Source organism: Cervus elaphus, chromosome 32, assembly GCF_910594005.1.
Source record: "Cervus elaphus chromosome 32, mCerEla1.1, whole genome shotgun sequence".
In the NCBI taxonomy this organism is placed as follows: domain Eukaryota; kingdom Metazoa; phylum Chordata; class Mammalia; order Artiodactyla; family Cervidae; genus Cervus; species Cervus elaphus.
This window is the reverse complement of record NC_057846.1, coordinates 44,038,202-44,065,545: the sequence shown is the minus strand read 5'-3', so window position 1 is coordinate 44,065,545 and position 27,344 is coordinate 44,038,202. Positions and strand designations below refer to the sequence as shown.

At 51.3% G+C, this 27,344-nt stretch overlaps 1 protein-coding gene across 1 annotated transcript; it reads left to right on the top strand.

Moving 5' to 3' along the window:
• PLAT (plasminogen activator, tissue type) lies at positions 1-24,001 on the top strand. Its single transcript, XM_043893819.1, has 14 exons — positions 1-154; positions 12,525-12,622; positions 13,764-13,806; positions 15,348-15,485; positions 15,836-15,946; positions 16,164-16,338; positions 17,188-17,279; positions 18,640-18,820; positions 19,195-19,280; positions 19,731-19,926; positions 20,020-20,156; positions 20,291-20,431; positions 21,496-21,662; positions 23,226-24,001. Exons 2-14 carry the CDS (start codon positions 12,548-12,550, stop codon positions 23,382-23,384), a joined length of 1,701 nt encoding a protein of 566 aa, XP_043749754.1. The 5' UTR covers positions 1-154; positions 12,525-12,547; the 3' UTR covers positions 23,385-24,001.
• The last annotated feature ends 3,343 nt before the right edge of the window (positions 24,002-27,344 follow it).

Below are 27,344 nucleotides of genomic sequence, written 5' to 3'. Positions count from 1 at the left end.
TGCCGCAGAGAAGCCCGCCCACCCGGGGCCAGCGACCCCACCCCCTGCCTTGAAATTTAAAGGAGGCCAGAGCCCTGCAGGGAGAGCCAGCCAAGGTCCTGCAGAGCCGGTGCCGAAGACAACGCCTCTGGAGGAGGGAGAAGGCTCCAGCGCGGTAGGTTGGATTCCGTGCCACTCTGTCCCTGGCTCCTCTTCTCTCTCTTAAAAGTCTTTCTGAGCCACCGAAGGAACGTCGACACCGAGGGGTCTGACTCCGTCACCCGGGCCAAAAGTGGGGTTCGCTAGAATCCTCGTCTGTCTGGAGGGAGGTTTCTTTTTGAAAGTGCATCCCACTGGGACGGGCTGAAGCGTTCTCGGGGGCAGCGGGTGATCAGGGCAAGAGGGAGGGAACTAGGGATGTGTCTCCTGAAGCAGAAATCTCTGCTCACCCAGGGGAAAGTGAAAAGGGTGATCCAGACGCGCTCTGAGTAGACGGTGGGCACCGCTCGTGACTCATGGGCAAGAAATGTGAGATGGGCTGATGGGGTCAGAGCCCAGAGACTCCCAGGGGCGGCTGACCCCACGGGGAAACTGAGGCGGGGCTGGGCAGGGAGCAGCTTGCCCACAGAGGATTCACCGGGTGGGAAGTGCTGGGTGAGGGGAAGGGGGGAAAGCGTCAGAACGAAGCCTCTGGGGTTTTGTCCTCTGGCTTTGTGCCCAGGATGCGAAGGGAGGGCTCTTTGAGGACTTTTCCAATTACAGAGGGAAATAGCACAGAGTCTTCTCTCCCCCAAGCTCTCTACAGGGACTGTATCGGGCTTTCTAGGCTTTCACTGTTATTATCTTTATTTTCTTAACCTCCCAGGGAGGGAGGGAGGGAAGGAAGCAAGGCACTCTCAGGTAACTGATGACAAGCTCAAGCCCAAAGCCGTGTGGCAGCGGTGACTGATGTGGACGGCAGTGGTGGCCTCCCGCAGCTGGTGGATGACAGAAAAAACATTACGTGTGTGTGTGTGTGTGTGTGTGTGCGTGCATGAGTGTGCAAGCCCATGAAGAAATTCTGAAATACAGTCGCTAAGTGGAGTTTCCTCAGAAGGGCTTCCTAGCAAGTCTTGCCCGGGGGCAGGAGACGTCCCAGGATCTGGACGCTGACTGGTCCAGAATCAATAGATGATGGTCAGAGGAGCTGCCGGGTAAGAGCTTCTAGTGAGAGCAAAGTCAGACCTGGCGCCAGCAGAGATGCCGCAAATACTGAAATAGGAAGAGCTCAATCCTGCCCATCAACTTATTGCACCTAAAATGTTCTCAGAGACGCCAGCCTGCAATTGCTGGCTCTTGTCAAACGGTCCAGGCTCTGTGTGGATGCTCCGAGACCGTCTCGGTTTATTTTATAAACAGTCAGATCAGAGTCTCCCAACAACGCTGCTCTCTGTGGCTTCTGCACTGGCCTGGGACAGTTCCTGCTTCCGGAGGAACAGAAATGATCCCGTGATTAGTTTTCGCTCAGGGAAAACTCAGGGATCTGGGGACCTAGCATGTTGGTGAGCAGAGCTGGTGATCAGTACATTTCAAACGACTGTAAACAGCAACCCAGCCAGACCCCTGGCGGGGTGACTTGAAGCTGTCATCACCTGAAAGGCTTTTTGTGAGTGGGTGGCCAGGCCCACAGGCCATCTGGGGTGTCACTGCCCAGGTGGGGCCTGTCTCTACTTCACCTCCAGGTATTCTGGTCCCCCCTGGGGTTTTACAGAAGCGTGAGGGGCCCTTGGGCTAGACCGTCGTTTGAGAGGAGCAGAGCTGGCTTTAAACTTCCAAAGCTTCCAGAGGGTGGGCAGGCTATCTTGGGTCAGAGGCTGAGGGGACAACATGGTTCATGGAGTGAATAGTAGGCTTGCTGTGTGTGCTAAGTCGCTTCAGTCATGTCTGGCTCTTTGGGACCCCAGGGACTGTGGCCTGCCAGGCTCCTCTGTCCATGGGAGTCTCCACGCAAGAATACTGGAATGGATTGCCATGCCCTCCTCCAGGGGATCTTCCCCACCCAGGGATCGAACCAGCATCTCTTATGTCTCCTGCATTGGCAGGTAGGTTCTTTAAGGCTAGTGCCACCTGGGAAGCCCGACAGTAGGCTTAGTTACAGTCAAAACTCAAAATCCATGTGCTTCTCTGAATACTGAATATCTGGGGGAGGGAGGAAGGAACATTTGTGTCTTGAGTTGAAGTGTTCAGTTTCAATGACTCCTGGGCATATGCAGTCTCAGAATAAAATCCCTTTTTCCTATGAGTGATTTTCCGCCTTGTTCTGATAAGACGGCCAGGGTGGACAATGAGTGATCGGAATACTCTGTTCGTTCCTTCTTTGGGCTGTTTTCTTTGCACAGAGAAAAACTGTGTCCCTAGTTTCAGGTGGTAAACCTCATTCTAGCTAAACAGCTCACAAAACCAAGGGCTGGGTCTCCAGTGGAGCCAGATTAAAAGGTGAGGAGGATTCAGACTCACAGAAAGTTCGAGCTAGAAAGAATCTTCTGAACCATCTGCCCTAGTCCAACCCCCAAGTCCAGGCACATGGTCTCCTGCTATTGGCCTAAGCATCTACTTACATATGAAGAGAGAGCACGTTTTCTTAGTCATACTTTGTGCATTTTATATTTCACTTTCCCGTCTGGGAAAAAAGACTTCTATAGAAGGGCATAGAGGGATAGATAAACAAACCTCTTGATCTCTTGAAAGTTGAGAGTTAGGACAAAGGGAAAAGGAACCAGGTGCTGGGCCCACAGCGGGCATTTTATAAACAGTTTTGAAGGCACAACCCAGGCAAGTTCTGGTTTTGATCATGATTCTCCAGAAAGCGATAGCAGCAGTTCTTCCCGGGGAACCGGTACAACTGGGGGGTCTTCATCAGCTGCCCATGCCATCCATGCCAACAGCCGTGATCTGGAGGGTGAGTCTTGGCCACAAGTCTGGCTGAGCTGCACAGGATGGCTACGCAGTGCTCCACAGTGGCTTGGAGAGGTTTGTTTGGGACTTGACCTCTAAGACCTCATTCCGCTCGGAGCTGCTGAAAGCCTACTTCAGTATCAGGCTAAACCCAGATACTGGGGAGCCTTGGCATGAGATCCTTTTCTGCTTATTGAAAGTAAAAATGAAGTTGCTTAGTTGTGTCCGACTCTTTTCAACCCCGTGGACTGTAGCCTGTTAGGCTCTTCCGTCCATGGGATTTTCCAGGCAAGAATACTGGAGTGGGGTGCCATTTCCTTCTCCAGGGGATCTTCCGTACCCAGGGATCAAACCCGGGTCTCCTGCATTGTAGGCAGACGTTTTACTGTCTGAGCCACCAGGGAAATCTTATTCTGCTTATCACATGGCCGTAAATATTCCTTTAACTTCAGTTCAGTTCAGTTCAGTCGCTCAGTCATGTCCGACTTCTTTGCGACCCCATGAACCACAGCATGCCAGGCCTCCCTGTCCATCACCAACTCCTGGAGTCCACTCAAACCCATGTCCATTGAGTCGGTGATGCCATCCAACCATCTCGTCCTCTGTCGTCCCCTTCTCCTCCTGCCCTCAATCTTTCCCAGCATCAGGGTCTTTTCAAATGAGTCAGCTCTTCACATCAGGTGGCCAAAGTATTGGAGTTTCAGCTAGACATTAGGGAATCCAAGGTGGCCTTCTCCTCCGAGGCACCTACATCCTTAGAACTCTTGGGCTTTTCAAGCCACACTTCCCCCTAGGGACGCCCTCCTCGGGGCGCCCTCCTCAAAGGGAGAGCCTGGGGTGTGTGACTCGCTCTCCTTTGCACAAGGAAAGGTGTTTGTGCTGACAGTTAAGGGGCTCTGGCTGCTAGCTGCTGTGGGACCCCAAACAATGGTCCCATTTTAGGGCTTTGTCAGTGACACGCCTCCAGAGCTTGGCTCACTCCCCCTTTGGTTTGATAAACAGACTGCATAGCATCCATTCCAGAAAGGCGACCAGCCCCCACCTCATCAAGAGTGAGCTCCATCCCCTCCTTCACATCCCGGTAGGACCCCTTCTTCCAGTGCCCGCTCACCTCCACCTCCTACCCCACCTCCACACAGCACAGGGCTGGTGGCACCGAGCTAGGGTTGGCTAGCTACTTGTCTGTCCCTTACTGAGATTCTGAGGTTTTTATAATTTTATTTATTTTATTTTTGGTTGTGCTGGGTCTTCATTGCCTCACTCGGGCTTTCTCAAGTTGCGGTGAGCTAGGGCTCCTCCTTGTTGCAGGGCGTGGGTTTTTCACTGTGGTGGCTTCTCTTGTTATGGAGCATGGGCTCCAGGGCACGTGGGCATCAATAGTTGCAGCTCATGGGCTCTAGAGCACGGGCTTAGTAGTTGTGATGCAGGGCCTTAGTTGCTCCAGGACATGTGGGGTCTTATTTTCCGGATCAGGGATCAAACTTCACGTCCCCTGCGTTGGCAGATGGATTCTGATCCACTGCGCCACCAGGGAAGTCCTAGGCTCTGCCGTGTTGAGGTTGGAGCTCTTGTGTCTTCATACCGCAGACTCATGCCTGGGGCATGGTTGGCGCTCTTGCTTGGTGGTGCTACAGAGTAAGTCATCGCCTGTGAATTGAGAAAGGAGCAGACCAGAGAGCCGGGGCTTCCGGTCGAGGTGGATGGGATGAGAGATATGATGGCTACCAAGAGGATGGCCCCCAAGCCCTCTGGTTAGAGATCTTTGCAGGGGCAGTTCCTTGAAGGTGTGGGGAGTAGGCTTGAGAGGAACCTGAACCCAGCAACTGACTAGGAATAATCTGAAACAGAAAGCCCACCAGCCTCTGGCCTTTGCTGGCTATTCACAGGTCGTCCTATTCACAGAAAAGAGGAACTCGCTTTATTTGGCAGCAAGAGCCTAGGCCTGCCACATGAGCTGGGGGGAAAGAGGGGGCTTTGGCTTTGTTTTGTTTTCTGAGAAGTTCTGATTTCCTCCTTTTTCTTGCCTCATGTGTGTGGTTTTCAAACACACGCGTGGTCTGCATCAGATGGCCCTTATCAGCATCGAGGGCCTGACTTTCCAGCTGCCTTGGCCGAGAAGTCCAGCTTCCTCTGAGAGTCCTGAATAGCCCTGGCGTGTGTGGTATAAATAGGCCTGGGAAAGGCAAACAAAAGAAAAAGATTGAAAATAGGATAAAAGACACTACCCCGTGATCCAGGAAGTACGGGCTCCTGTTAATACTGATCTGTGCGTACAGACGAAGGGCAGGAAACTTGATTTCAGTCATCAAGAATCAGGGTACAGGTCACCGCAAGATGTTCGGATGATCTAGGAGGCAGGATTTGGTATTAACACTTGAACTCGATGATGACCCCATAGAATTTGGCTTCCTTTCTAGTCCACGTTCCAGGGAGAGGCTGTAAACTTTGGCCCTCCTTCTAAGGGCACTCCGGGCAGTAAGTACAGTTAACTATGCTGGACACCAACTGTTCAAAGGGGCTTTACCTGCTTCTCTCCTAATTGCCAGCGCTATCCAGCTGGTGGAAAGGATGGGACCACTAGAAAACCGGGAACACACACAGCCAGTAAGAGGAGGTTGGAGGGACTACGCTCCTTGCGTTCCGATTGCCACTCCTCTCCATCAACAACTCTGTGCACATTCAGAACACTACAGGCCAGCATCAGGACCCAGTAAGAGTCGTGGAAGGAGCGACTGGGGGGTTTTCGATAGGGCCGGTTGTCCTGAGTCCCGACGCCTCCCTTTAGATGTGTGGCATGAGAGCAGGTTCATTACATTTTTTTTGAAGTTCCAGTCTCTCATCTGTTAAACAAGAGATAATATTGACTTAAATGATTTAGTGGATGCCTGACAAGCGTCAGCACTCCAGGACCTGATGAGTAAATGGCATTCATCCAGACGCATTTCTCAAAACTATGCTATCACGTCACTTTCATGTGAGTCTCATAAAAGGTGGACAGTTTCCGCATAGGGTGATAACGATGAACGTCTCCGATCGTCTTTTCCTGATTCAAGTGTGTTGAAATCTGGAGGGGAGACTGCAGAATTAATGGGTGATGGCGTATTTCATTAGTCGTGGTGATGTTTGCTTTAGGGCGTGGAGGGAACACCAGAAACCGCCTCACTGAAGAACAAGACTCTTAGATTAACACGCGATTGCCGTTTGCTGAGATTCAAACTCAGGGATCATATCTCCTTGCCCTGACTCACGGGGTTAGCTTTGCCAGCTGCACTTTGCATTTTCGTCACAAGGATCTAAGTTTCTCTTCTTTTATCGGAGGAGGAGGCAGGATGGGCTTCTTTTTTCCCAGACCCACAGCTGCACTCCCCGAGTCCCTCCAGATAAGCAGGGTTACCTGGCAGAGGGTGGAGAAGTTCGGTGATGACAATGCTCAGGATAGATTGTTTTGAGTAGGTCAATGTCGTATAAAACTTAGACACAGGTCATGTGCCTATGGGGGCTTCCCAGGTGGCGCTAGTGGTAAAGAAACCACCTGCCAAGCCAAGAGACATGAAACATGGGTTCGATTCCTGAGTTGTGAAGATCCCCTGGAGGAGAGCATGGCAACCCACTCCAGTATTCTTGCCTGGAGAGTCCCATGGACAGAGAACCCTGGTGGGCTACAGTCCACGGGGTTGCAGAGTCAGACACGACTGAAACGGCTTAGCACACATGTAAACATATACCTGTATTTTAAATATGCTTTGCAGAGAATTCCATCCTGAGTAATGAAGCAGAGATGTGGGAGTGGGTGGGAGGTGCCAGGAGAGGATTTTATTCTATTTACGTCATTGGAACCTATCCAATTAGATAAGAAAGACATCTCTCTTGTTCCTTAGGTATAAAGAATTCTGCTCAGGAAGAGAGAAAATAAGCTTTAGCACACAGGAAATTGCCTTTAAAACTGTTTTTTAATTGGCATATAGTGGATTTACAATGTTGTGTTCGTTATAGTTATAACTATAGTTATAGTGATTCAGTTATACATACCTTCATTCTTTTTCAGATTCTTTTCGCATATAGGTTATTATAGAATATTGAGCAGAGTTCCCTATGCTGTACCATAGGTCCTTATTAGTTATCTATTTTATATATAGTAGCGTGTATATGCTAATCCCAAGCTTATTTACCACTCCCCTCCACCTCCCATGTCCCTTTTGGTAAAGAAGTTGGCTTTCAAAATCTGTGAGTGCATTTCTATTTTATAAATAAGTTCATTTATATAATTAAAAAAATTAGATTCTGCATATGAGTGATATCACATGATATTGGTCTTTGACTTCACTTAGTATTATAATCTCTAGGGAAGAGCTAAGAATGGTTTCTGTGATGGCAGTTTTAGAAAATGGTTTCTATTCTGAGAGCATAAACTCTAAAAAAAATAGTGTTAGTCTCTCAGTTGTGTCTGGCTCTTTGGGACCCCATGGACCGTAGCCCTCCAGGCTCCTCTGTCCATGAAATTCTCCAGGCAAGAATACTGGAGTGGGTTGCCATTCCCTTCTCCAGGAGATCTTCCTGACCCAGGGATTGAACCTGGGTCTCCCACATTGCAGGTGGATTCTTTACCCTCTGAGCCACCAGGGAAGCCCTATGAAAAGGAGGACCCATATAGGTGGAAGATGGGTATACAGCCGTGACCCATAAAGCTAATGGTTCCACCCTGGGCTCTGACGTTGGTGCAGACACAGGTGCACTTTTCTGTGGGAGTTCAGCCCCAATTTCCAAAGCCTGTTTCCTCATCCCATCTCACCACATCTCTTGTCCTGACTCAGTGACGGGCCTTTGCTGTCTCAGGGAGTTCTGACCATCTCTTTTCTAATTTGTTGGCATCCGTCCGGGGGATAGTGGCTGGGTGGGGGGAGGGAGGGTGATGTTTGTCTTAAAGCTGTGAGTCATTTTGGAGTACTGGTGTTCTTGGAGACTGACTTTCTCTTACTCAGATTTCCAGAGAGAGACTTTGCAAAGTAATAACAAACCAAGGCTCCTCTCTGCCAAAGATTAAGCGAGAACGCCTTGCATGCTTGCAAAAATTGAATAGCCGTATCAACTGAACTTTATCTTTCCCTTGCAATTTCCATGGTCCTCCAGCTGGCTCAGTGTTTCTGCTTTGTTTTTGCTGCCAAGAGTAGAAGCAGCTTTAACATCCCGGCAAATGTGTTGTTTGTACCTAGAATCAGAGAACTTGATTGGTTGGTCCCGGATCTTTACTGTAGGTCATGTTATGGGATGTGGTGGAGTGTTTACATGAAAGCTCTCCTCCCCACATGTAAGTGTTTCACAGACCACACAGCACGTGCACACTCAGAACAGTAGAAATCACAAGGCGTCAGCCCTGGAGGAAGCCTTGAGAGTCTAGCCCACTTGGTTTTGCATCCCTGGGAGCAGATTTGATGTCTCAAATCAAAGATGCTTTTTGGAAGGGCAGCACATTAATTTTTTTTTTTTTTTTGCCATGGCGAACAGCATGTGAGATCTTAGTTTCCCCACCAGGGACGGAACCCATGCCCCCTGCAGGGGAAGCCCAGAACCCTAACCATTGGACTCCCAGGGAAGTGCCAACACATTCCTTTTGAAACAGTCAAACCATATGTGAAGGAGGGTGTCGGTGCTTTTGCTGAGAGCAGGCCTTTCGGAAGCAGGTGGTGGGAACGGGTCATGCGAAGGGCAGTGAAAGACCCTGCAGACAGCCCTCCACTGCACCCCCCAGGCCCTTCCCCCGGCTGTCCTGCTGCGGTTCCCATGGCCTCGCCCCAGCCAGACTCCAGGGCCCATCAATCAGCATCCCCCTGCCACCACCACAGAAAGGAGTCCTGCGCTTCTGGCTAGCGAGATTGGCTTCCCAGCCACAAAGGCACCTTTGGCTCCTGGAGACCAACCCTCCTCCCTGGTGACCAGACCATTGTTCTCCCCCGGAGCAGTCATCACTCACGGCTATTCAGAGGCCAGAGAACAGAGTCACTTTGTCTCTGCAGCCAAGCAGGGCCCTGCGTGGCTTCTACGCAGATGGCGGGTTGGGGGGAGGGGGCACCCTGGAGGCGGAGATCGCAAGCTGGTCCTCCACAAGGATGCCCACGGATACAGCCTGCGAATCCAGGCCACGCTTTACCCCCGACGTGTCCTGATGTTTCTAATCTGCACAGATTCTTTGTCAACTTGCCGAGCTCTGGGTCTCCAGAGGTCTGTCCACGTAGCCTTTTGCAAATCTGCAAAAATTGACTTTAAAATGTGCCAAGGTGGGCCTGCCAGGGCTGGGGCCTTGGGACCTTGGGGACCAGCGATCTTAGAATCATTCCATGTGCTGCTGGTGACTCAGGGATTCTAGTCCCACAAAAGCCAGCCATCCCCATCCCTGTGGTTTTCTTTTTCTTGTCTTTCCTCCCTCCCTCCTTTCCTGCCTTGCTTTTGTTTGTTTTTTTGATGTGGACCTTTTTTAAGGTCTTTACTGAATTTGTCACAATATGCTTTGGTTTTTTGGCTACGAGGCATGTGGGATCTTAGTTCCCCGACCAGGGATCGAACTTGCACCTCTGCCGTTGGAAGGCAGATTCTTAACCACTGGACCCCACCCCCCCACCGCCGCCCACCCTCACAGGGAAGTCCTTTCTTTGCTCTTTTAGTTTTTTGATTCTGGGAAACTATTAAATACAGTAAGAAAAAGGGAACACACCAAAAAGATGACAAGTTTTGAATTTACAAAATGAGCCTGCAAGAGACTTCTGGTGCTTTATTTCTCAAATCTCCCCTCCTACCAGTCTCACATGGGCGGCTCTCCCTTTGGTGGGAACTTGTGGTCCAGGGTTGAGGTCCACAGCTCCCCAGGGTCCTGAGTGCTTCCTGAATCTCCGGGGTCACTCGGTCTTTGCCCAGACGCTGCCCCCAGACCTCTGCACCTCCCTCCCCACAAAGGCAACGCCAGGACGCGATTTGCCTCCTTGTCTCGCTCCCTTGTCTCGGGAAGGCGCTGACTGTAGGCAGGATGACTCATTTCTTTGTCATCCTCTCGCCCTACTCGGCCATCCAGCTGTTCCCATCGCTTCCGTGCAGCAAGGATGGAACGTCCCATGGTTTGTGTCAGGCTCTTTGGCCCTGGGTCAGCTCCAGGCCTCGCAAGGCCAGAAGAAGCAGAGGAAGATAAGGACTGACAGAAGAGAGACAGGCTCCGACTGTCCCAGAGCAGAAGACAAAAAGACGCCCCTTCTGCTGAGTCTTCAGTTGCAAAAGGGTCTGAGGCGCTGCAGCTGTTGGATCCTTTACCCTCAGCCCGAAGTGCATCCCTCCCCACCCCCGTCAGGCCCCTCCCCCATCTGTCCAATGAATGCAAAGACCTTAACGCTCCTCTTATCACTTGGCAACTTTCCAGCATCTAGACTTCTGCTCCATGTAGGGCCCCTTCACGTGCCCCTTGAATGTGCCCCATTCAAGGAGGACCTTGAATTCTTGAAACGACACAGTCACTTGATGATGGGCATCCAGAGAAAAGACAAGCCCCCTGTCTGAAGGGAACGAACTTGCTGGAAGCCCTCGCTGATTGTCAGGCAAGAGGAAGAGGAGCCAGTTTCCCCAGTCTCGGGCTGGTTCATTGCTTCATTCAGAATTTCTGCCAAGAGCCCTGGGCAGGCGGACCTCTCCCCATCCCAAGGCTTGGCTGAGATAATAAAAGCTGGGACACCTACAAATATGTGAAACATGATTAACAGCGGGAAGAGAGAGGGGGGATGTGTTTATGAAGAGCTATTTTTAAAGATTCAAAGTACCAGGATAATTGGGGAAATTTTGAGGAAGGGGAAATTGGAGGACTACTGAGCACCAAAATCAGGAGTGATGGTCTGTGATCTGAAGACTCCCCCCTCCGGGTCCTGTTTGGATGCCCTCGACCCCTAGGTCTTCCTTCTGAAGCCTCCTGGAACCAGCAAATGCCAGCAGGCTTCCTGCTCTGGGTGAGAAAAGGTCCCACCCCACCCCCCAGACCCTGCAGAACAGGCTGCCCTCCCCGGGAAGGGCCTCCCCTGGGGGCAGGCCAAACTGGAACAAGGACCCAGATCCTGGCTTCTTTCTGTTTCTTGTGCAGAGCGGGAGGGGCGTGCTGGTTGGCAAGATGCCCTCTGAGCCCGAGGAATCTGCCCGGATGGTCCCGTCCCCGCCTCCTTCTCCCACAGCTCCGCGCGCGCCTTGCCTGTCACCAGTGGCCCCAGAAGGTCGCTGGGGCCCAGAGCGGCTCCCACCAGCCTCTGGCTCCTTGTTTTCTCATCCTTGCTCTGAAGGGAGCTTGTGGCCATGTGAGAGGACAGCATCTCTAAGGGCAAAGGAGCCCGAGCCAGCACTGGGGTCAAAGTCCTGGGCGCTCCGAACCAAGCGGGGCCCTTCGGATGCTTGGGATGAAGGTGGGGGGCGGGGATGGGAGCAGAGTTGTTGTGACTGAGGGGAAATGAGTCAAGGGAAGAAGAGCCCTGGTTTCATCCTTGCCGACGAGGGAGCAAGTGAGGCTGCCAGACCACAAAATAACACCCCAACCGACTAACCCACTGTGAGCGGCTGAGGGCCGGAGCCCTAGCCAGGACCAGGCAGACGGAACCAGGGATGTGGGGTCAGGAAGATTTGAGTCTGAACACCCAAACCAGATGCCGCCCCTCCTCTCTGCAAAACTGCACTTCACAGGGCCTGAATATTAAAGGAGGCCGGCTTCCCAATGGAGCAGGGAGGCGGTGGTGGAGGAGACTTCCCTTTGTTGGACAAGGAGACGTGGAAGTCCTCCGGGACTGGGCTCAGGCCATCTGAGGAGAGCTGGCTCTGAGATGTGCCAACCCCAGAATCTCCTATGATTTCCTCTAAAAAAGTCAGAGATCGGACATTGCTGTGGGTCCATCTAGTCAACCCCAGGGCAGGTGCTCACTTCAAGGGAAACCAAGCTAGTGCCCTGACGTCCTGGGCTGCAGCCAGGGCCAGAGGTGGTGTCAGCCTTCAGCCCACAGAGATGCCTGAACAAAGCCGTCTTCTGGCAACCTGTGTCCATCGCTAGATGCATGGATAAGCAAGATGTGGTCCATTTACTCAGTGGGACATCATCCAGCCTTAAAAACAAAGGAAAGTCTGACTCATGTTACAGCACGGATGGACCTGAGAACATCATGCCCAGTGAAATAAGTCAGACACAAAAGGACAAATATCATGTAAGTCCATTTACATGAGGCATCTGGAGTAGTCGGATTCATGGAAAGAGTAGGTAGGATGGTAGTTGCTAGGGGAAAAAGGATTTGGGGTTTTCGGGGTACAGAGCTTCAGTCTGGGAAGATGAACATTTGGAGTTGGATGGTGGTGATGGTTGCACAACAATGTGAGTGAACTTAATGCCACTGAACTTACACTCAGAAGTGGTTAAAATGGGAAATATTTGTGTTCTGTGTATTTAGCCACAATAACAAATGTATACATGAGAGCAAAAACCCCATCTCCCAGACGCTGGCCGCGGCCTCTCCTGCCCCGGGAGCCAATGCTGGGAGGACCGCCTGGCTCCTGAACTCTGCTGCCCGCTTGGACCTCTCACGTCTCCTGCTTATTTCCCCCTCTTCTTCCAGACTTTAAGGGACGCCCCGAGGAAATGATGAACGCCATGAAGACAGAGTTCCTATGTGTGCTGCTGCTCTGCGGAGCCGTCTTCACGTTGCCCAGCCAGGTAGGTGTGCGCTCGTGTCTGTGCTGGGACACAGCGGGACACACTCCCCTCGGTGGACCAGGCTCGAGGTCCAGGCTTCTGGCGGGAACCCTGCGCACCATTCTGACTTGAGTAAGCTCCGCCGCTGCATGGCTTCTTTGGAGCTATTTTTAAAGGATTTGCTTGAACGAATCCATGAAGTTTTTTTTCTTTAACAAGTTTTTTTGGCTGCGCTGGGTCTTCATTGCTGCACTGGGGCTTTCTCCTTTCTCCAGTTTTGGAGAGCGGGGGCTTCTCTCTAGTTGCAGTGCACAGGCTTCTCATTGGGGTGGCATCTCTTGTTGCAAAGCATGGGCTCTAGGTGCACCGGCTTCAGTAGGTGCAACAGAGATGCTCATAAGTTGTGGGTCTCAGGCCCTAGAGCGTGCAGCCTTCAGCAGCTGCATTTCCCAGGCTCTAGAGCACTGGCTCAGTAGTAGTGGCGCATGGGCTTGGTTGCTCCGAGGCACGGGGGATCTTCCCAGACCAGGGATCGAACCTGCGTTGGCAGGTGGATTCTTATCCACTGTGCCACCAGGGAAGTCAGAATCTGTGAAGTTTTTAAAGAAGCGCAGGCGTTGTGAGCAAGCTGCCCATGTATTGTTTACCATCTAGTTAGGATGTGGTCTCCGAAGATCCCCAGCAGCTAAGAGCATCATTCAGGCCTAGGGAATGATTCACGCCAAGTGAGCAATGCCCAACACAGCAGGATTTTAGAGAGGGGAGCGTGTGGATGGTTACACGGAGGAGGTGGGGTGAGGGCACATATCCCCACTAACCCACAGGTGGCTATTTTCATCTACAATTAAAATGAAATGACACTTAAATTCACTTCAGTCACATGACATATGAGTGCTCAGTTGTCAGGTGTGACCAGTGGCTGCCGTATCGCACAGCACGGGTATTAAACATTTTACCACTCAGAAAGTCCTTCTGGACAGGACTAGGCTAGAAAGGGAGGAAGGATCAGAGGGGAAGACAGGTGTGGACATTGCACCTGGGCCAGTTACCTGAGAGGAGTGCTCTGGACAGGTGGGTTGATGGCAGTCTTCTGGTTTGACCAACTTTATTCTTCAGACACCTGCGTGTGCTGACTCTTCTTCCACCCCTGGTTTCTTTGCAGGAAACCCTCAGACGACTCAGGAGAGGCGCCAGATCATACAGAGGTGAGACGCTGCTGGGGTGGAGGGTGGTCCACGGAGGCAGGGTGAGGGTCAGGGTCAGGGTGCCTGAAGCTCCAGCCGGGATTTTCTTCCACGTGACCTGCTTACTTGAGCTCCGTGAAAGCCAGAGTCTGCAGACATGCCTGTGCCCTCTCATCACTCACACAGGCACAGGTGTGCTGGCCAGGTGTCAGGACGTCAGGCAGTCACTCACTGCTGGGAGCCCAGTGGCCCAAAGACCAGTTATACAGATGAGAACAGAGCCCGGAGAGCCTGAGTGACTTGCCCAGGGTCACACAGCCACCAGGCCGCAGGGTCCTCCAGGGCCTTTCCCTGGGCTGTGAGCCCCTCCCCCCTGGACTCCACTCAGCATCTCTGTTAACTAGTTTCTCTGTGCCTCCGTTGCTTCGGTTGGTAATTCAGAGATGACCAACCTGGGTTATACTTTATTTCAGGGCAGTGCTGTGGGAAGACCTTTCTTGTAAGGCTGTGTCTAGAGTTGAGGCTAAAAATGCATGCACCATTTCCACTAGGATCCCAAGAATAAAAAGATGCTTAGGCCCGAGTGTCTTGAATCTGATGGGAAGAACTGCAGGTCCCAAATCACCCGTCCTCCCTCAGGACCTACTTGCGTTGGGTCCGGAAGGCTCTGTAACACCCGTTTAAGGGGGAAGCTTCCCCAGAGTGAGTCACGGCTTGACTCTCACCGCCTTCGCCGTCAGACAGCGCAGCCTTTCCTGCCAGCGTGTCTTGGCACCAACGGGCCGCTGAAAGAACAGCAGTGCCACTGACAGTGAGCTCATGCCACATCTTCAATCCACTAAAAGTTACAGATTCTTTGAGCTGGCATTCTGATTTGCAAACGGAGAGAGAAAAGGGGAACACCTATTAATGGGACTCTTTCAACTATTTTCATTATGCCAGAAATACTAACGGAAGTAGCACATTTTCTGCACAGACTAAAATATTACTTTTCTTTGTTTGGGGCCAGAATTGCATCATCTCAGTGTGATAATACTCATGTGAATCAAAAGTTCTGGTAGGCGATTGCAAACATGTGCCTCTTTTTTGATGAATTAAAATGAAAAATTAGAGTATTACTTTATGAATGTGTCTTGATAAATAATTTCTTTCAAAATAAGGTCCCGTCAGAGGAAAAACAATTAGAGAGGTCTTTGCTAATTGTTTTTCTCAAGTGGGTTTCATGGTTCACGGAAACTAACATAAGGAGACAGTAGAAATATACCATTTTATTATTTATTTCAAGAAAATAACTGATTTCCATGGGAAATTAAATGTAAGTTCACACAGTCATATGGAAAATAATATTGGGACATCCCCCTAATAAGCTGGATTTGAAAGTGGTTTTGTTTTTCTTAATGAAAGGGGTCTTTGGTGACAAAAATGGGGTATTTGTTGTCTTCTGCTGAGAGCAAGGAAGGAATACAGGATGGATTTTCCTGAGAGTGAGCAGGACGGAAGAGGGGAGGCCTCAGTGTGGGGTGAGTTGGGCCCTAAAGAGGCCGGCCTGTCTGTGGTTACAGTGACCTGCAGAGATGAAAAAATGCAGATGACGTACTTCCAACATGAGTCCTGGCTGAGACCCCTGCTCAGGAGCAACCAGGTGGAGCACTGCTGGTGCAACGGCGGCCGGGCCCAGTGCCACTCGGTGCCCGTCAGAAGTACGTGTCCCCCCAGACCGGGCCGTGAGCCTCGGGCCCATTCCCACGGCCCCCCGGCCCAAGCCCTGTCTGTCACGATCCCCAGCCCACCCAACCCTCTAACAGGGCCTCAGGCACACTCTGCCTTAGGCCGAGGTGAAGGTGTGAGGCCGTGGGCCTCACTTTGCTCATCTGTAAAATGGGAGAACAGTCGTATAGACTCTGGGGTTAGCTGCAAGGAGTCAATGAGTTTGGTTTTGGTAAAGTGTTCAGAATTGCGCCTGTGGGGAGGGTGCCCTCTTCAACTTTGACTCATGTATTCTTGGGGTGCCTGGAAAGTAATTTGGGGTCCCCTTGCTTCTACTTGACAGGTTGCAGTGAACCTTGGTGTTTCAACGGGGGGACGTGTCGGCAGGCCGTCTATTCTTCAGACTTTGTCTGCCAGTGCCCAGAAGGGTTCATGGGGAAGCGCTGTGAAATAGGTGAGTGGTGGGCGTCTATGAGATGAGGACCTACCAGGAAATCCCACCTGCAAAATGATCCAGAAAGGAGAGCAAAGTGTGGGGTGATGAGGGAAGGGTCGGGGTGGGGTGGGGTCACCCGGGGGTGGTTAGAGCCCCAGGATCGAATCTGGAGCCTGGAAAACTAAATGAAAAGGGGACTCACACGGGATGTGTTGTGTGTCCCGCTTCCCATCAGACACCACCGCCACATGCTATAAGGACCAGGGCGTCGCCTACAGAGGCACGTGGAGCACGGCAGAGAGCGGGGCTGAGTGCGCCAACTGGAACAGCAGCGGCCTGGTCATGAAGCCTTACAGCGGGCGCAGGCCCGACGCCGTCAAGCTGGGCCTTGGGAACCACAACTACTGCAGGTGAGATGGCTGCCTCCCCCCAGGAGGGTTTCCTCTGGCGAGAAGCTGGGACAGTCACGCAAAGACCTGTGCCAGGGTTTCCAGAGGAGCAGAACCCATAGGAGGTACCCGGACACAGAAACACAGATACACATGGTCGTGGTAGTTCAGTTGCTAAGTCATGTCTGACTCTTGTGACACCTTGGATGGTAGCCCATCAGGCTCCTCTGTCCATGGGATTCTCCAGGCAAGAACACTGGAGCGGGTTGCCATTTCTTCTGCAGAAAGCTATATCTATATATATAGCTATAGATACATATATATATCTATATATAGAGATGTAGATACATTTCTATCTACATAAAGAGATTCATTTTAAGGAATTGGCTCACGTGACCATGGTGGGGCTGGCAGGTCTGGAATCTGTAGGCAGCCCCCTCCCCAAGCTGGAAACTCAGACCCAAGTTGACACTGCAATGTGAGACAGAATTTCTCAGCTTTTGCCCTTCATATGCCTTCAACTGATTGGATGAAGTCAGCTGACCTACGTGAACCACATCGACACATCCCTTCCCAGCACCGCCAAGGCTGGTGTTTGATCGAACAACTGGGCACAGTAGCTCAGCCAAGTTAACACATAAAGCTCACCAGCATGGTCTACCGCTTGTCAACGCGGCAGCCATATGCATCTCTGTAAACCGTGTTTAATCTCCCAACAAAGGCGATTACAAGGTCATACCTCCACCCAACATGATCTGACTCTCCTGGGTACAACAAACATAACTCTCTCCCCATAAGCCAGTGAAGAGTCCTTGGCCTGAGAAACAGGCTTAACTTCACTTCCCCTGGCCTTCCCGGCTGATTTTTCAGAAACCCGGACCAAGACTCAAAGCCCTGGTGCTACATCTTCAAGTCAGGGAAATACGTCTCTGAGTTCTGCAGCACTCCAGCCTGCGCTAAGGGTAAGTGCAGCCTCCCCAGGGCCCTGCGGCCTCACGGAGTCCCAGGGGGGTGGGGTGGGGAAGGGAGATCTAGGGAGATCTGGAGGACAAGGCTGACGGTCCTTCTACAAATGAGGAGACAAAGGACTGAAGCGGTCAGTCACTCTGGCATCAGAGGAAGGAAGTCAAGAGGCTTAGGTCCTCATCAGGCTTGGCCTCTAACTAGCTGTCTGACCTCGAGCAGATCTCTGCACCCTGCTGACCCTCGGTTTCCTCGTGGCCAGAAAAGATGGGGCTCTACCAGTGGTTTCCAGTCCTTTTGAGAATACGTGCAAGTTCTCTCTTTTTTGATTAATGGGCCTATTTCTCAAGATCGCGCTCTGTCTCTAAAGACTTCTAATGTGAGAAAACTTCCCAGATTTAAAAAGTACTCAGCTACAAAAAGGCACCGTGAGTTCAGTGGTGCTTTCCCAAATAATGATGCTACTTATCACAATCGTGTAAAAATATGTTTCAAAGTTCTAAATATACATGTATAAAAATGCACATTCAGCCTACAAGTGACGCTGATAGACTTGTGATTTTGAGAGCTCTTTAGAGTAACTCCCACTCTGGAGGAGGGCATGGCAACCCACTCCAGGATTCTTGCCTGGAGAATCCCTGTGGACAGAGGAGCCTGGCAGGCCACAGTCCATGGGGTCGCACAGTCAGGCACGACTGAGCCGCTAAGCAGAACACAGCATAGAGTAACTCTAAAGCATCCTGCCCACCCCCTAGATCTGGTATAAACTGGGATTCACTGGGACTGATGATCTCAAAGGCCCCTTCTCAATAGGTTACTGGTGCGTGCTAGGGTACTGCGTCAGTTTCAAACGGGTAGAAAAGAGGGTAAAATGGGGGCAAATACTCAGCATTTGAAGGTTCATACTCTTGCTTCCCTCCCAAGTCCAGTAAATCCTCCAAGGCCCTGGCAGACAAAATCCGAGAAAACTGGGTCTGCACACAGAAGCCCCCAGATTGACAGCAGCCTGTCAAGTAGAAACAAGGAAACCCCTAACAGCCTTCCAAGCGGTTCCAGGAATAATCAATCCCCACTAGCTGAACTGGGCAGCCTTTCCTGAACCTGAATATCCCTCAGGGTCTCCCTTAAGACAGCCCAGTGATGGGGAGGCTGGCACCAGGTGGAAGCCGCTGACCACCCTGAGGGAATGCACCTGAAGGAGAGAAAAGGGCGAGCTGGGAGGGCTGGCCACCACCGCCCCGCCTCCCCCGACCCCGCACCCCAGGCCGGCAGCCCCAGGCTTCAGGCCCTGTTGCAAACTCCACTTGCTGCTTCGGCACTTCAGCGGCTGTGTTTCAGTTTGGATTTCCTGCGTTCCAGTTGCAGAAGAAGATGGGGACTGCTACACTGGAAACGGGCTGGCATACCGCGGCACCCGCAGCCGCACCAAATCTGGGACCTCCTGCCTCCCGTGGAATTCCATGTTCCTAACGAGCAAGATTTACACCGCCTGGAAGAGCAACGCGCGGGCCCTGGGCCTGGGGAAGCACAACCACTGCAGGTGGGCCGCGTGGACCCCCGGGGGGCGTGTCCGCGCGAGGGCGGGGCGGGGCCGACGCGGAAACTCACACACGAAGGTCACGTGGGTGGGAGGGACCCGCTGCTATGGTCTGACCCGTATCCCAAGTTAAGAGGGGCTGCCCTCACCTGCTCCATCCTCCGGAGGCCCCTTTATTCCATCCTGGGGGTTTTCTCCCAGCTGTGCTGGGAGATGACAACAAAGTGCAGAAGATAAGAATGATTTCCTAGGTGGTGGCGGGGGAGCCCAGGGCTCAGGGTCGTCCCCACCCGCCCCCCACCCGCCCACCAGTTGGGCCGCCTTCCCCTCTTCTCTGGCTTGTGATGTGATTGAAAACCGTCTCTCCTCACACCCAGGAATCCCGATGGGGACGCCCAGCCCTGGTGCCACGTGTGGAAGGACGGCCAGCTGACCTGGGAGTACTGTGACGTGCCCCAGTGCGGTAAGACTGGCTCCTCTCACCCAGCATTATTCTTGCCCGTGTCCTCCGCCGCTTCCCACGTCTGGGAAGCTGTCTGGTTCAGGCTACGCAGCGGTCAGCTTTTCAGGAAGGCCGGACCTGGGTGGGGAGGGGGCTTGCCCGGCTGAAGCCCTGGTGGATGGCGACGCTGTTGGGCAGGTGATGGGAGGGGCAAGAGAGAAGGAAAGGATACAGCCGTTTCTCATGGATGGCATCGGGCTCCAGGCTGCTCTCTGGAGATGCCTTGTTAGTAGGGATGGCGGCCGGGATGCGAGGAGGAGGGAAGCAGAGGCTCGCGTCACTCTGTACAGACGCCGCAGAAGCGCAGCCGTGGGTGGAAACCCGAGTTCCCAGACGAGACACTGGGCTGGGGCTTGGGGACCTCGCCCACGCCCGCAGGTCTGACCCCCCACTCCGTCCTGCCCTCCGCAGTCACCTGTGGCCTGAGACAGTACAAGCGGCCCCAGTTCCGCATCAAAGGAGGCCTCTTCGCCGACATCACCTCCCACCCCTGGCAGGCCGCGATCTTCGTCAAGAACAGGCGGTCCCCGGGAGAGCGATTTCTGTGTGGGGGGATCCTGATCAGCTCTTGCTGGGTGCTGTCGGCCGCCCACTGCTTCCAGGAGAGGTAGGGATGCGCGCCCAGTAGGCCGGCCTTCCCGCTAAGGCCTCGGACCAGGCCGGATCCAGAAGAGCATCCTCACGCCCGTTTCTCCGTCAGGTACCCGACTCACCATCTCAAGGTGGTCCTGGGCAGGACATACCGGCTGGTCCCTGGAGAGGAGGAGCAGATGTTTGAAGTAGAAAAATATATCATCCACAAGGAATTTGATGAGGACACTTACGACAATGACATCGGTAAGATGTCCGCCTCTCCCTGGCTCCAGTTAGACCCCCCAGACCCACACCGCCCACCTCCTCCTCCCAGGCCCCTGGCCCCTCCCTCCTCTCCCCGGAAATCCCCACTTTCTTCTTCAATCCCTCTCTCCCAGCGCTGCTGCACCTGAAATCGGACTCGCTGACCTGCGCCCGGGAGAGCAGCTCTGTCCGCACCATCTGCCTCCCAGACGCCAGCCTGCAGCTGCCGGACTGGACGGAGTGCGAGCTGTCCGGCTATGGGAAACACGAGGCCTGTGAGTGGGAGGAAGTCACTGTGCCATCCTGTCTGTCTGGGGGCAGCGTGGGGGGCGGGTGCTGACTGGAGAGAGGAAAGAGCCATCCTGAGAGTGTCCAGTCCAGCCCTGGGGCAGGCTTCACTGCTATGATAGTCTGGGCAGATTCCTGCTAAGTGAAGCCCCGCCATCCACCTTCCTAGCCAATGGCCCGGTCGGTCAAGAAAGAGGTCTAAGTGGCAGGAGGGCTTTAAGGGCTGAAGATTTCAAGGAGGTTTTGTAAGACGTGGAGCGAGCTTAGTTAAGGGTGTGGTTCCTGGACTCTGCCTGCCACCCGGTATCCCTCGCTCTGCACCTGATGAGTCCTGTGATCCAGGCGTGGATTTTTCATTTCATGTTGCTCCAAGCCTCAGTTTCCTCAGTGGTAAGAAGTGAATAGATTGAGGCTTAAATGAGATATTAGGTTAAACCAGTGGTTCTCAGCTAGGGTGCTCTTGCCCGCTAGGCAACATGTGGCAATGTCAGTTATTGTGACGACTCAGGGTGGAGGTTTATACCCACATTTAGTGGATCGAAGCCAGTGAAGCTTCCTGGTGGCTCAGATCGTAAAGAATCTGCCTGCATTGCGGAAGACCCTGGTTTGATCCCTGGGTCGGGAAGATCCCCTGGAGACGGGCATGGCAACCCACTCCAGTATTCTTGCCTGGAGAATCCCATGGACAGCGGAGCCTGGTGGGCTGCAGTCCATGCGGTCGCAGAGTCGGATACGACTCTAAGCACACATGCACACAGGAGCCATGGTAGACATCTGCCATACACAGTGCAGGCCCCCGCAAAAACTGTTACCTGGCCCCAAATGTATGTCACTTCTGCTGCTCTTGAGAAACGCCTGGGTGAAACTCTATGAAACTGCCATTTCTGTAGGTCAAAAGGCTAAAATATGGGCAATCCCGTAGGATTCAACTTAATACATGTAAAAGATTAATCAACGTTAGCTATCATTGAGAAGTTCAGGTTTCTCCTTCCAAAAGGTTTCTAGATAACTTTCCATAAAGCCACAAGCTGCCTTCCCTGCTCTCTTCCAGGGTCTCCTTTCTTTTCGGAGCGGCTGAAGGAGGCTCACGTCCGGCTGTACCCAGCCAGCCGCTGCACTTCCCGCCACTTGTTTAATAGGACCGTCACCAACAACATGCTGTGTGCTGGAGACACTCGGAGCGGTGGGGACCACACAAACCTGCACGATGCCTGCCAGGTACGCGCGGGCGGCCCTCCTCTCCTGAGCCTCCCCCATCCAAGGGCAAAAGTGTCCCTCGGCCAACTGGTTCTTAACCAAGGGAAAAAAAAGTTATAGCCAGAAAGCAGTGATTCATCTGGGTGCGGGGGATGGGATCTAGATGAGAGCCTCAGAGAATAAAGCAGCTGGAGCCAAGATCAAAGTCACCCAAACTGAAGACATCTAAAAGGCAGTAAATTTCCCCAATGTCTGCACCGGAACACCCGCCTGGTACAGGATTTCCTGTAAGCCTAGGCAATTAAATGGCTATCAAAGTGATGGACAAAGCCACTCAAGTTAAGACAGCTTTGGCTTCTGTGGGTGCTGGGGAATCGGGGTCTTTTGGGTAGCAGGGGAGGAACAGCAGCTCCCTGGAAATAGGAGAGAGATGATCTGTGAGAAAGAAATTTTAGGAATTCGCATTCAGCCCTCTGATGAGGTTTCCCCCGGGAAAGCACACTATTACAGGGTCTCTGGGTTGGCGTCCCCATCAGAGCTGGTACGTACTTGTATTTCATGATAACTCTGAGTCTGAGACACAGACCGGTGTAAGGTAGGACCTAATGGAGCAAAGGAACCCTCAACACGGGGCTGTTTTCACGTCCACTGTGCTCCGGGCTCTCACTGAGGCTGGGAGACGGGGGCATGGCTGGAGGCAGTAGGGCTGGGGTCTTGCACTGAGGGCCGTGGGCTCAGTTCTGATGCGGGGATCACACCCCCATCTCCCCCTCTTGCCTCCATGACAGCCTCTGGTCTCTTTTTCCAAGGTTTTCCCAGACACCTCCACCACCTAGCTCGACAGTCATAAAAGGTTGTGTGCAAAGTGAAACCATGATCTATCAGCTAGTGTCAAGTTAAAAACAAGTCATTTTGATTCAATAAGACAATAACAGCTGACAATTGCCAAGAGTTCTACTAAATGCCTTACATTGTTCTCAAGAGCTTTTCAAGCTTTCTTCCAGTTAATTCCCATAACCTCATAAGGGAAGTACTATGATTTCTATTTTAGATTATTATTATTTAGTATCATTCAGGAAAGAATACTGAAGTCCAGTTGCCTAGAGCCGCACAGCTAGTGGTGACTTTACAACCCAGTGGGGACCAGGTATCGCTAGTGATAAAGAATTTGCCTGCCAGTGCAGCAGACGCAGGACACCAGGGCTCGATCCCTGGGTTGGGAAGATCCCCTGAAGAAAGAAATGGCAACCCACTCCAGTATTCTCGCCTGGAAAAAGCCCATGGACAGAGGAGCCTGGCGGGCTACAGTCCATGTGATTGCAAAGAGTCAGACACGACTGAGCACTTGTCAGCACTGTCTGAGCTCAAGTCCGCTTTACAACAAAACTACAACCTAATTCCCTAATGGTCCAAGATTGGGGAGGTAAAATTTCCCTCCCTGAAACTGAGCACGTGAAGGATACATATTAGTGCCACGTATTAGCCGTATGTAGAATACATATCAGCAGTACAAATATTCACCCTAACATCCCCCCAAAGAGTCTGCATTTTTGCACACAGCTGACCTCTTTCCCCCTTCTGCAGGGTGACTCGGGCGGCCCCCTGGTGTGTATGAAGGACAGCCACATGACCTTGGTCGGCATCATTAGCTGGGGCCTGGGCTGCGGGCAGAAGGACATCCCGGGTGTGTACACCAAGGTGACTAACTACCTGGACTGGATTCAAGACAACACGCGACCGTGACCAGGGACACCCCATTTTCCCCTACATCACAGAGACCCCGCTTCTCCCACCTCTGAAGACTTAACCGCGGCGGGGGCTTCTTCACACAGCGGAAGTAGGGGGAGGATGTAGTTTCACAGGTACTTTTCCATTTTGGAAGTTTTCAGGGCTTAAGGGCTGAAACGTCCTGTCAGACGGGAAGATGGATATACGCCAGTCCCTCATGGAAGACCACTCCCCAGGGCGGAAGCCCGCTTCCTCCTCTATGCACGTGAGCATCTTTGGAAAGGGGACCACAAAGATGAAAGCATGTCTCAGTAGGCAAAGATAACTCGAGCCTTCAGGAAAGAAGGGTTAGATGTATTCTACTAGAAATAGAATGTCTATTTATAGTCCCAAGGAAGCCCAGCAGGAACCTCCTACCAAGGGGTGGGCTGGCTGGCCAGATCACGTTCCTCGACTCCAGCCCTTAAGTCAAGTGTTGGGCTTTCCTTTTCTCCCACTGCAGGTCTTGGAGGGAATCCTGTTTGTGTACAGCATAATTCTTTTTCTTTATAAGTTTCATCATAGACCCAGGAGACATGTATCATTTTAATAACTGATAAACTAGGCTCTAGCATATTTATATCAGTTCATTTTTTTTTTTTTTTTTTATCAGTTCATTTTTGTTTGTACTCTGTCGCCACTACCTGTATGATACTGTACTGGAATAATAAATTCTGATATATTTTTCACATATTTTCCTGAATGAGAGTGGAATCTTTCTGTTACACACAGTACCTTCACAGCTTTTATTCCTTACTCTCATCCACATTCTTTGAATCATTGGGAATGTTTCCTTTCATTGGCTTCTCAGATGCTGCTAGTGGTAAAGAACCCACCTGCCAATGCAGGAGACATGAGAGGAGAGTTGGTTCCCCGGGTTGGGAAGATCCCCTGGAGTAGGAAAGGGCAACCCACTCCAGTATTCTTGCCTAGAAAATCCCATGGACAGAGGAGCCTGGCGGGCTACAGTCAGTAAGGTCACAAAGAGTCGGACACAACTGAAGTGACTTAGCATGCACACATTCAGAGTAAGTGCTATAAAAGGTAAAAGGAAAGAAAGGAACTCTTGGTTTGACAGGGAAATGGGGATCCAGAGAAATAACAAGGCAGGGTGGAGATGAACCACAAGATGGTTTGCCAGAAAGTTTTGCTGAAACTCAGCTTAGGAAGGATTTAAGAATCTTAAGAAAAGAACTTCCCTGGTGGTCCAGTGGTTTAAGACTCTGCTCCCAATGCAGCGGGCCTGGGTTCAATCCCTGACCAGGGAACTAGATCCCACATGCCACAACTAAAGATCCTGCACGCAGCAATGAAGATCTCCTGTGCTGTACCTAAGACCGAAAAAGAGTGAAACTTAAGGAAAAAATAGAATTGGGTAGGCTTTTCAAAAATTGAGCAAGATTTGAACTGGTGGAATGAGAAAGGCACTCTTTTTTAAAATTTTTCTTAAAACTTTATTGAAGAATAGTTGATTTACAGAGTCGTGTTAATTTGTACTGCACAGCAAAGTGATTTGGTTATACACATATATACATTCTTTTTCGTATTCTTTTCCATGATGGTTTATTACAGGATATTGACTGTATTTCCTGAGGTAAGAAGCTACCACTGCATGAAAATCTACAGATCTGGAGGGCAAGAAAGGCAGGGGAGTGTGGGTAGGAATTGAGTTATGTTTTGTCCAAAGTGACGTTCATGAAGAAGAACATAGGTTGGAATTAATGACAGCACTTTGAATGCTAAACTGAACTTGGACTTAATTCTCTTGGCAGCAGGGAGCCGCAGACACGTGGGGTTTAGGGAGCAATGGACCAAGCGAAGCTCAGGGAAGATCTTCACGGGAAGGGAGTGGGTGGGGAGACACCCCGGACAGGAACTCCAAGGTAAAAGAGGAATGAGGGTCAAGAAGATGCTGACACAGATTGGGACTGACATATACACACCGCTATGTGTAAAATAGATAACTAAGAAGGACCCGCTGTACAGTACATGGAGCTCTACTCAAAACTCTAATGACCTACATGGGGAAAGACTCTAAAAAAATAAGAGTGAATATATGTAAATATATAACTGATTCACTTTGCCGTATACCTGGAACTAACACAACATTGTAAATCAACTATATTCCAATTAAAAAAAATTTTTTTAAAGACTTCACTCCCAGACCAGTTCACACAAGTATGTTACTTAAGCAATGCCGCTTTCCGCTTCTCTTAGACTTTCTTACTGCTCCTGAGATGTAACGCATACCCTGGCTGCTGCCTGACAGTTCTTATCACTGACACCCCAAATCTCAGAATAAACCTGATGATGCAAGGCTTGCTGTTGGGTTATGTGCCGACAGTTCCTTGGAGCAAACGTGGTCGTAGTTCTCTCTCTCTCTAGAGAGGCGGTCAGAACTGCTCAACTTAGAAGTTCTTAAAGGAATAGTTTCAACTCACAAAAGGAAGAGAATCTAAGGCCCAGAAGCTTGATTCCAGCGGTAGGGGTAGTGGTGGGGAGGGGGCCACTGATTTCTCTGACAATGCTCGGTCCCTGGACCAGTTCAATAAACTCAGATCACACAAATGTAAGTCACAGATTTCCTGATTTCAGCCTGTGAAAGGGGCAGGTTTTATCTTAGGTAGATGTACACCTTAGCCCTCTGGGGGAGAACGCGGCTGGAAGACAGTGGTAAGGAAGACCCCTGTAACTGCGGCTCCGGTCGGAGTTCTGCTGGTTTCATCCCCTCCCCCCTTGCAGAACAAGCTTTTCTCTGGACAGCTGTATTATTGAAATGAACTGAAGCAGTGGAGGGCTCCTTTGATGGAAATGCAAAGTTAAAAAGGCCCCCACATTCCTCTGAGTGAAGCCCTGGAAACCACAGGCTGCTTGAAGACAGGTGCTCAGCAGAGGCCACTGACAGAGGTCCAGGGAGAGCCCCCAGCCCTGCAGGACAGATGCATGTGGATGAGGCTAAAATACACTCAGAGCGCAACATGTCACTACCCGGTGTGGGTTAGGAGAGTCAGGATAAAACGTCTGGGACTGTCGGGGGAAGGAGAGGGTGATAATGGGAAGTAAGTAGGACTGCTTTACTATCTCTGGCTGGTTAATAAATCAGACATGAATAGAAACCCAAAGAACAAAAAAGATCCTCATATAATTGTGCAAATAGCTTTAATGGGTAAAGACCTAGAGAAACTCCAACGATTGAAACTACCATTCCCCCTGGAACTCCCATCTTAGGTCACGTTGTCAAAAGAGGATCATAAACTTTGGTTCCACATCTAACCTCAAAAGTCAAAGACTCACAAACTTGGGATCTTGAGGCAAAGTTTAAGAGTTTCAATTTCCTTAAAAAAATTTTTTTTCCTAACAATTAAAAAAAAAAAATTAATGCCATGGCTGGCACTGAGTCGCCACCTACTGGCCACAGAGGAAAGTACAAGTGTTAGAAGACATGCCTGGTCACACCGTGAGGCTCAGGAAACAGCCAGACCCAAGGCAGAGAGATGTGTTACTGAAACAGATAGGATGGGATAGCAAGACACCCTGACAACACTTGTGGCTGGAAGGCAGAAAGAAGGCCTCGTCTTAGTCTCCCCCGGCCACGAGAGACAGGTCAGATATGGGAGCAGGACCCTCGTCTACACATGCCAGGAGACTCCAGAAAGTCTTCACTGCAATTAGGATAACCAGGACCCCTGCACCCTGCTTCACGTCCGAATTAATCAACCTAAGTAGCACGGGAGGCCGGGACAGGGAAAGCGCTGGAACAGACACCAGCAGCTTCAGTGGTTTTGTCCTTTGTACCCTGGGGAACATAACTGGGTTGATCTGGACCTTTGTTCTCACGACCTGCAAGACGACATACCCAAACTATATATACAGCTTCGGGTCTGCTGGTTGGAAAGTGCGGATGCAGTGAGATCCCCTGAATTCGCGTCTTTCTTC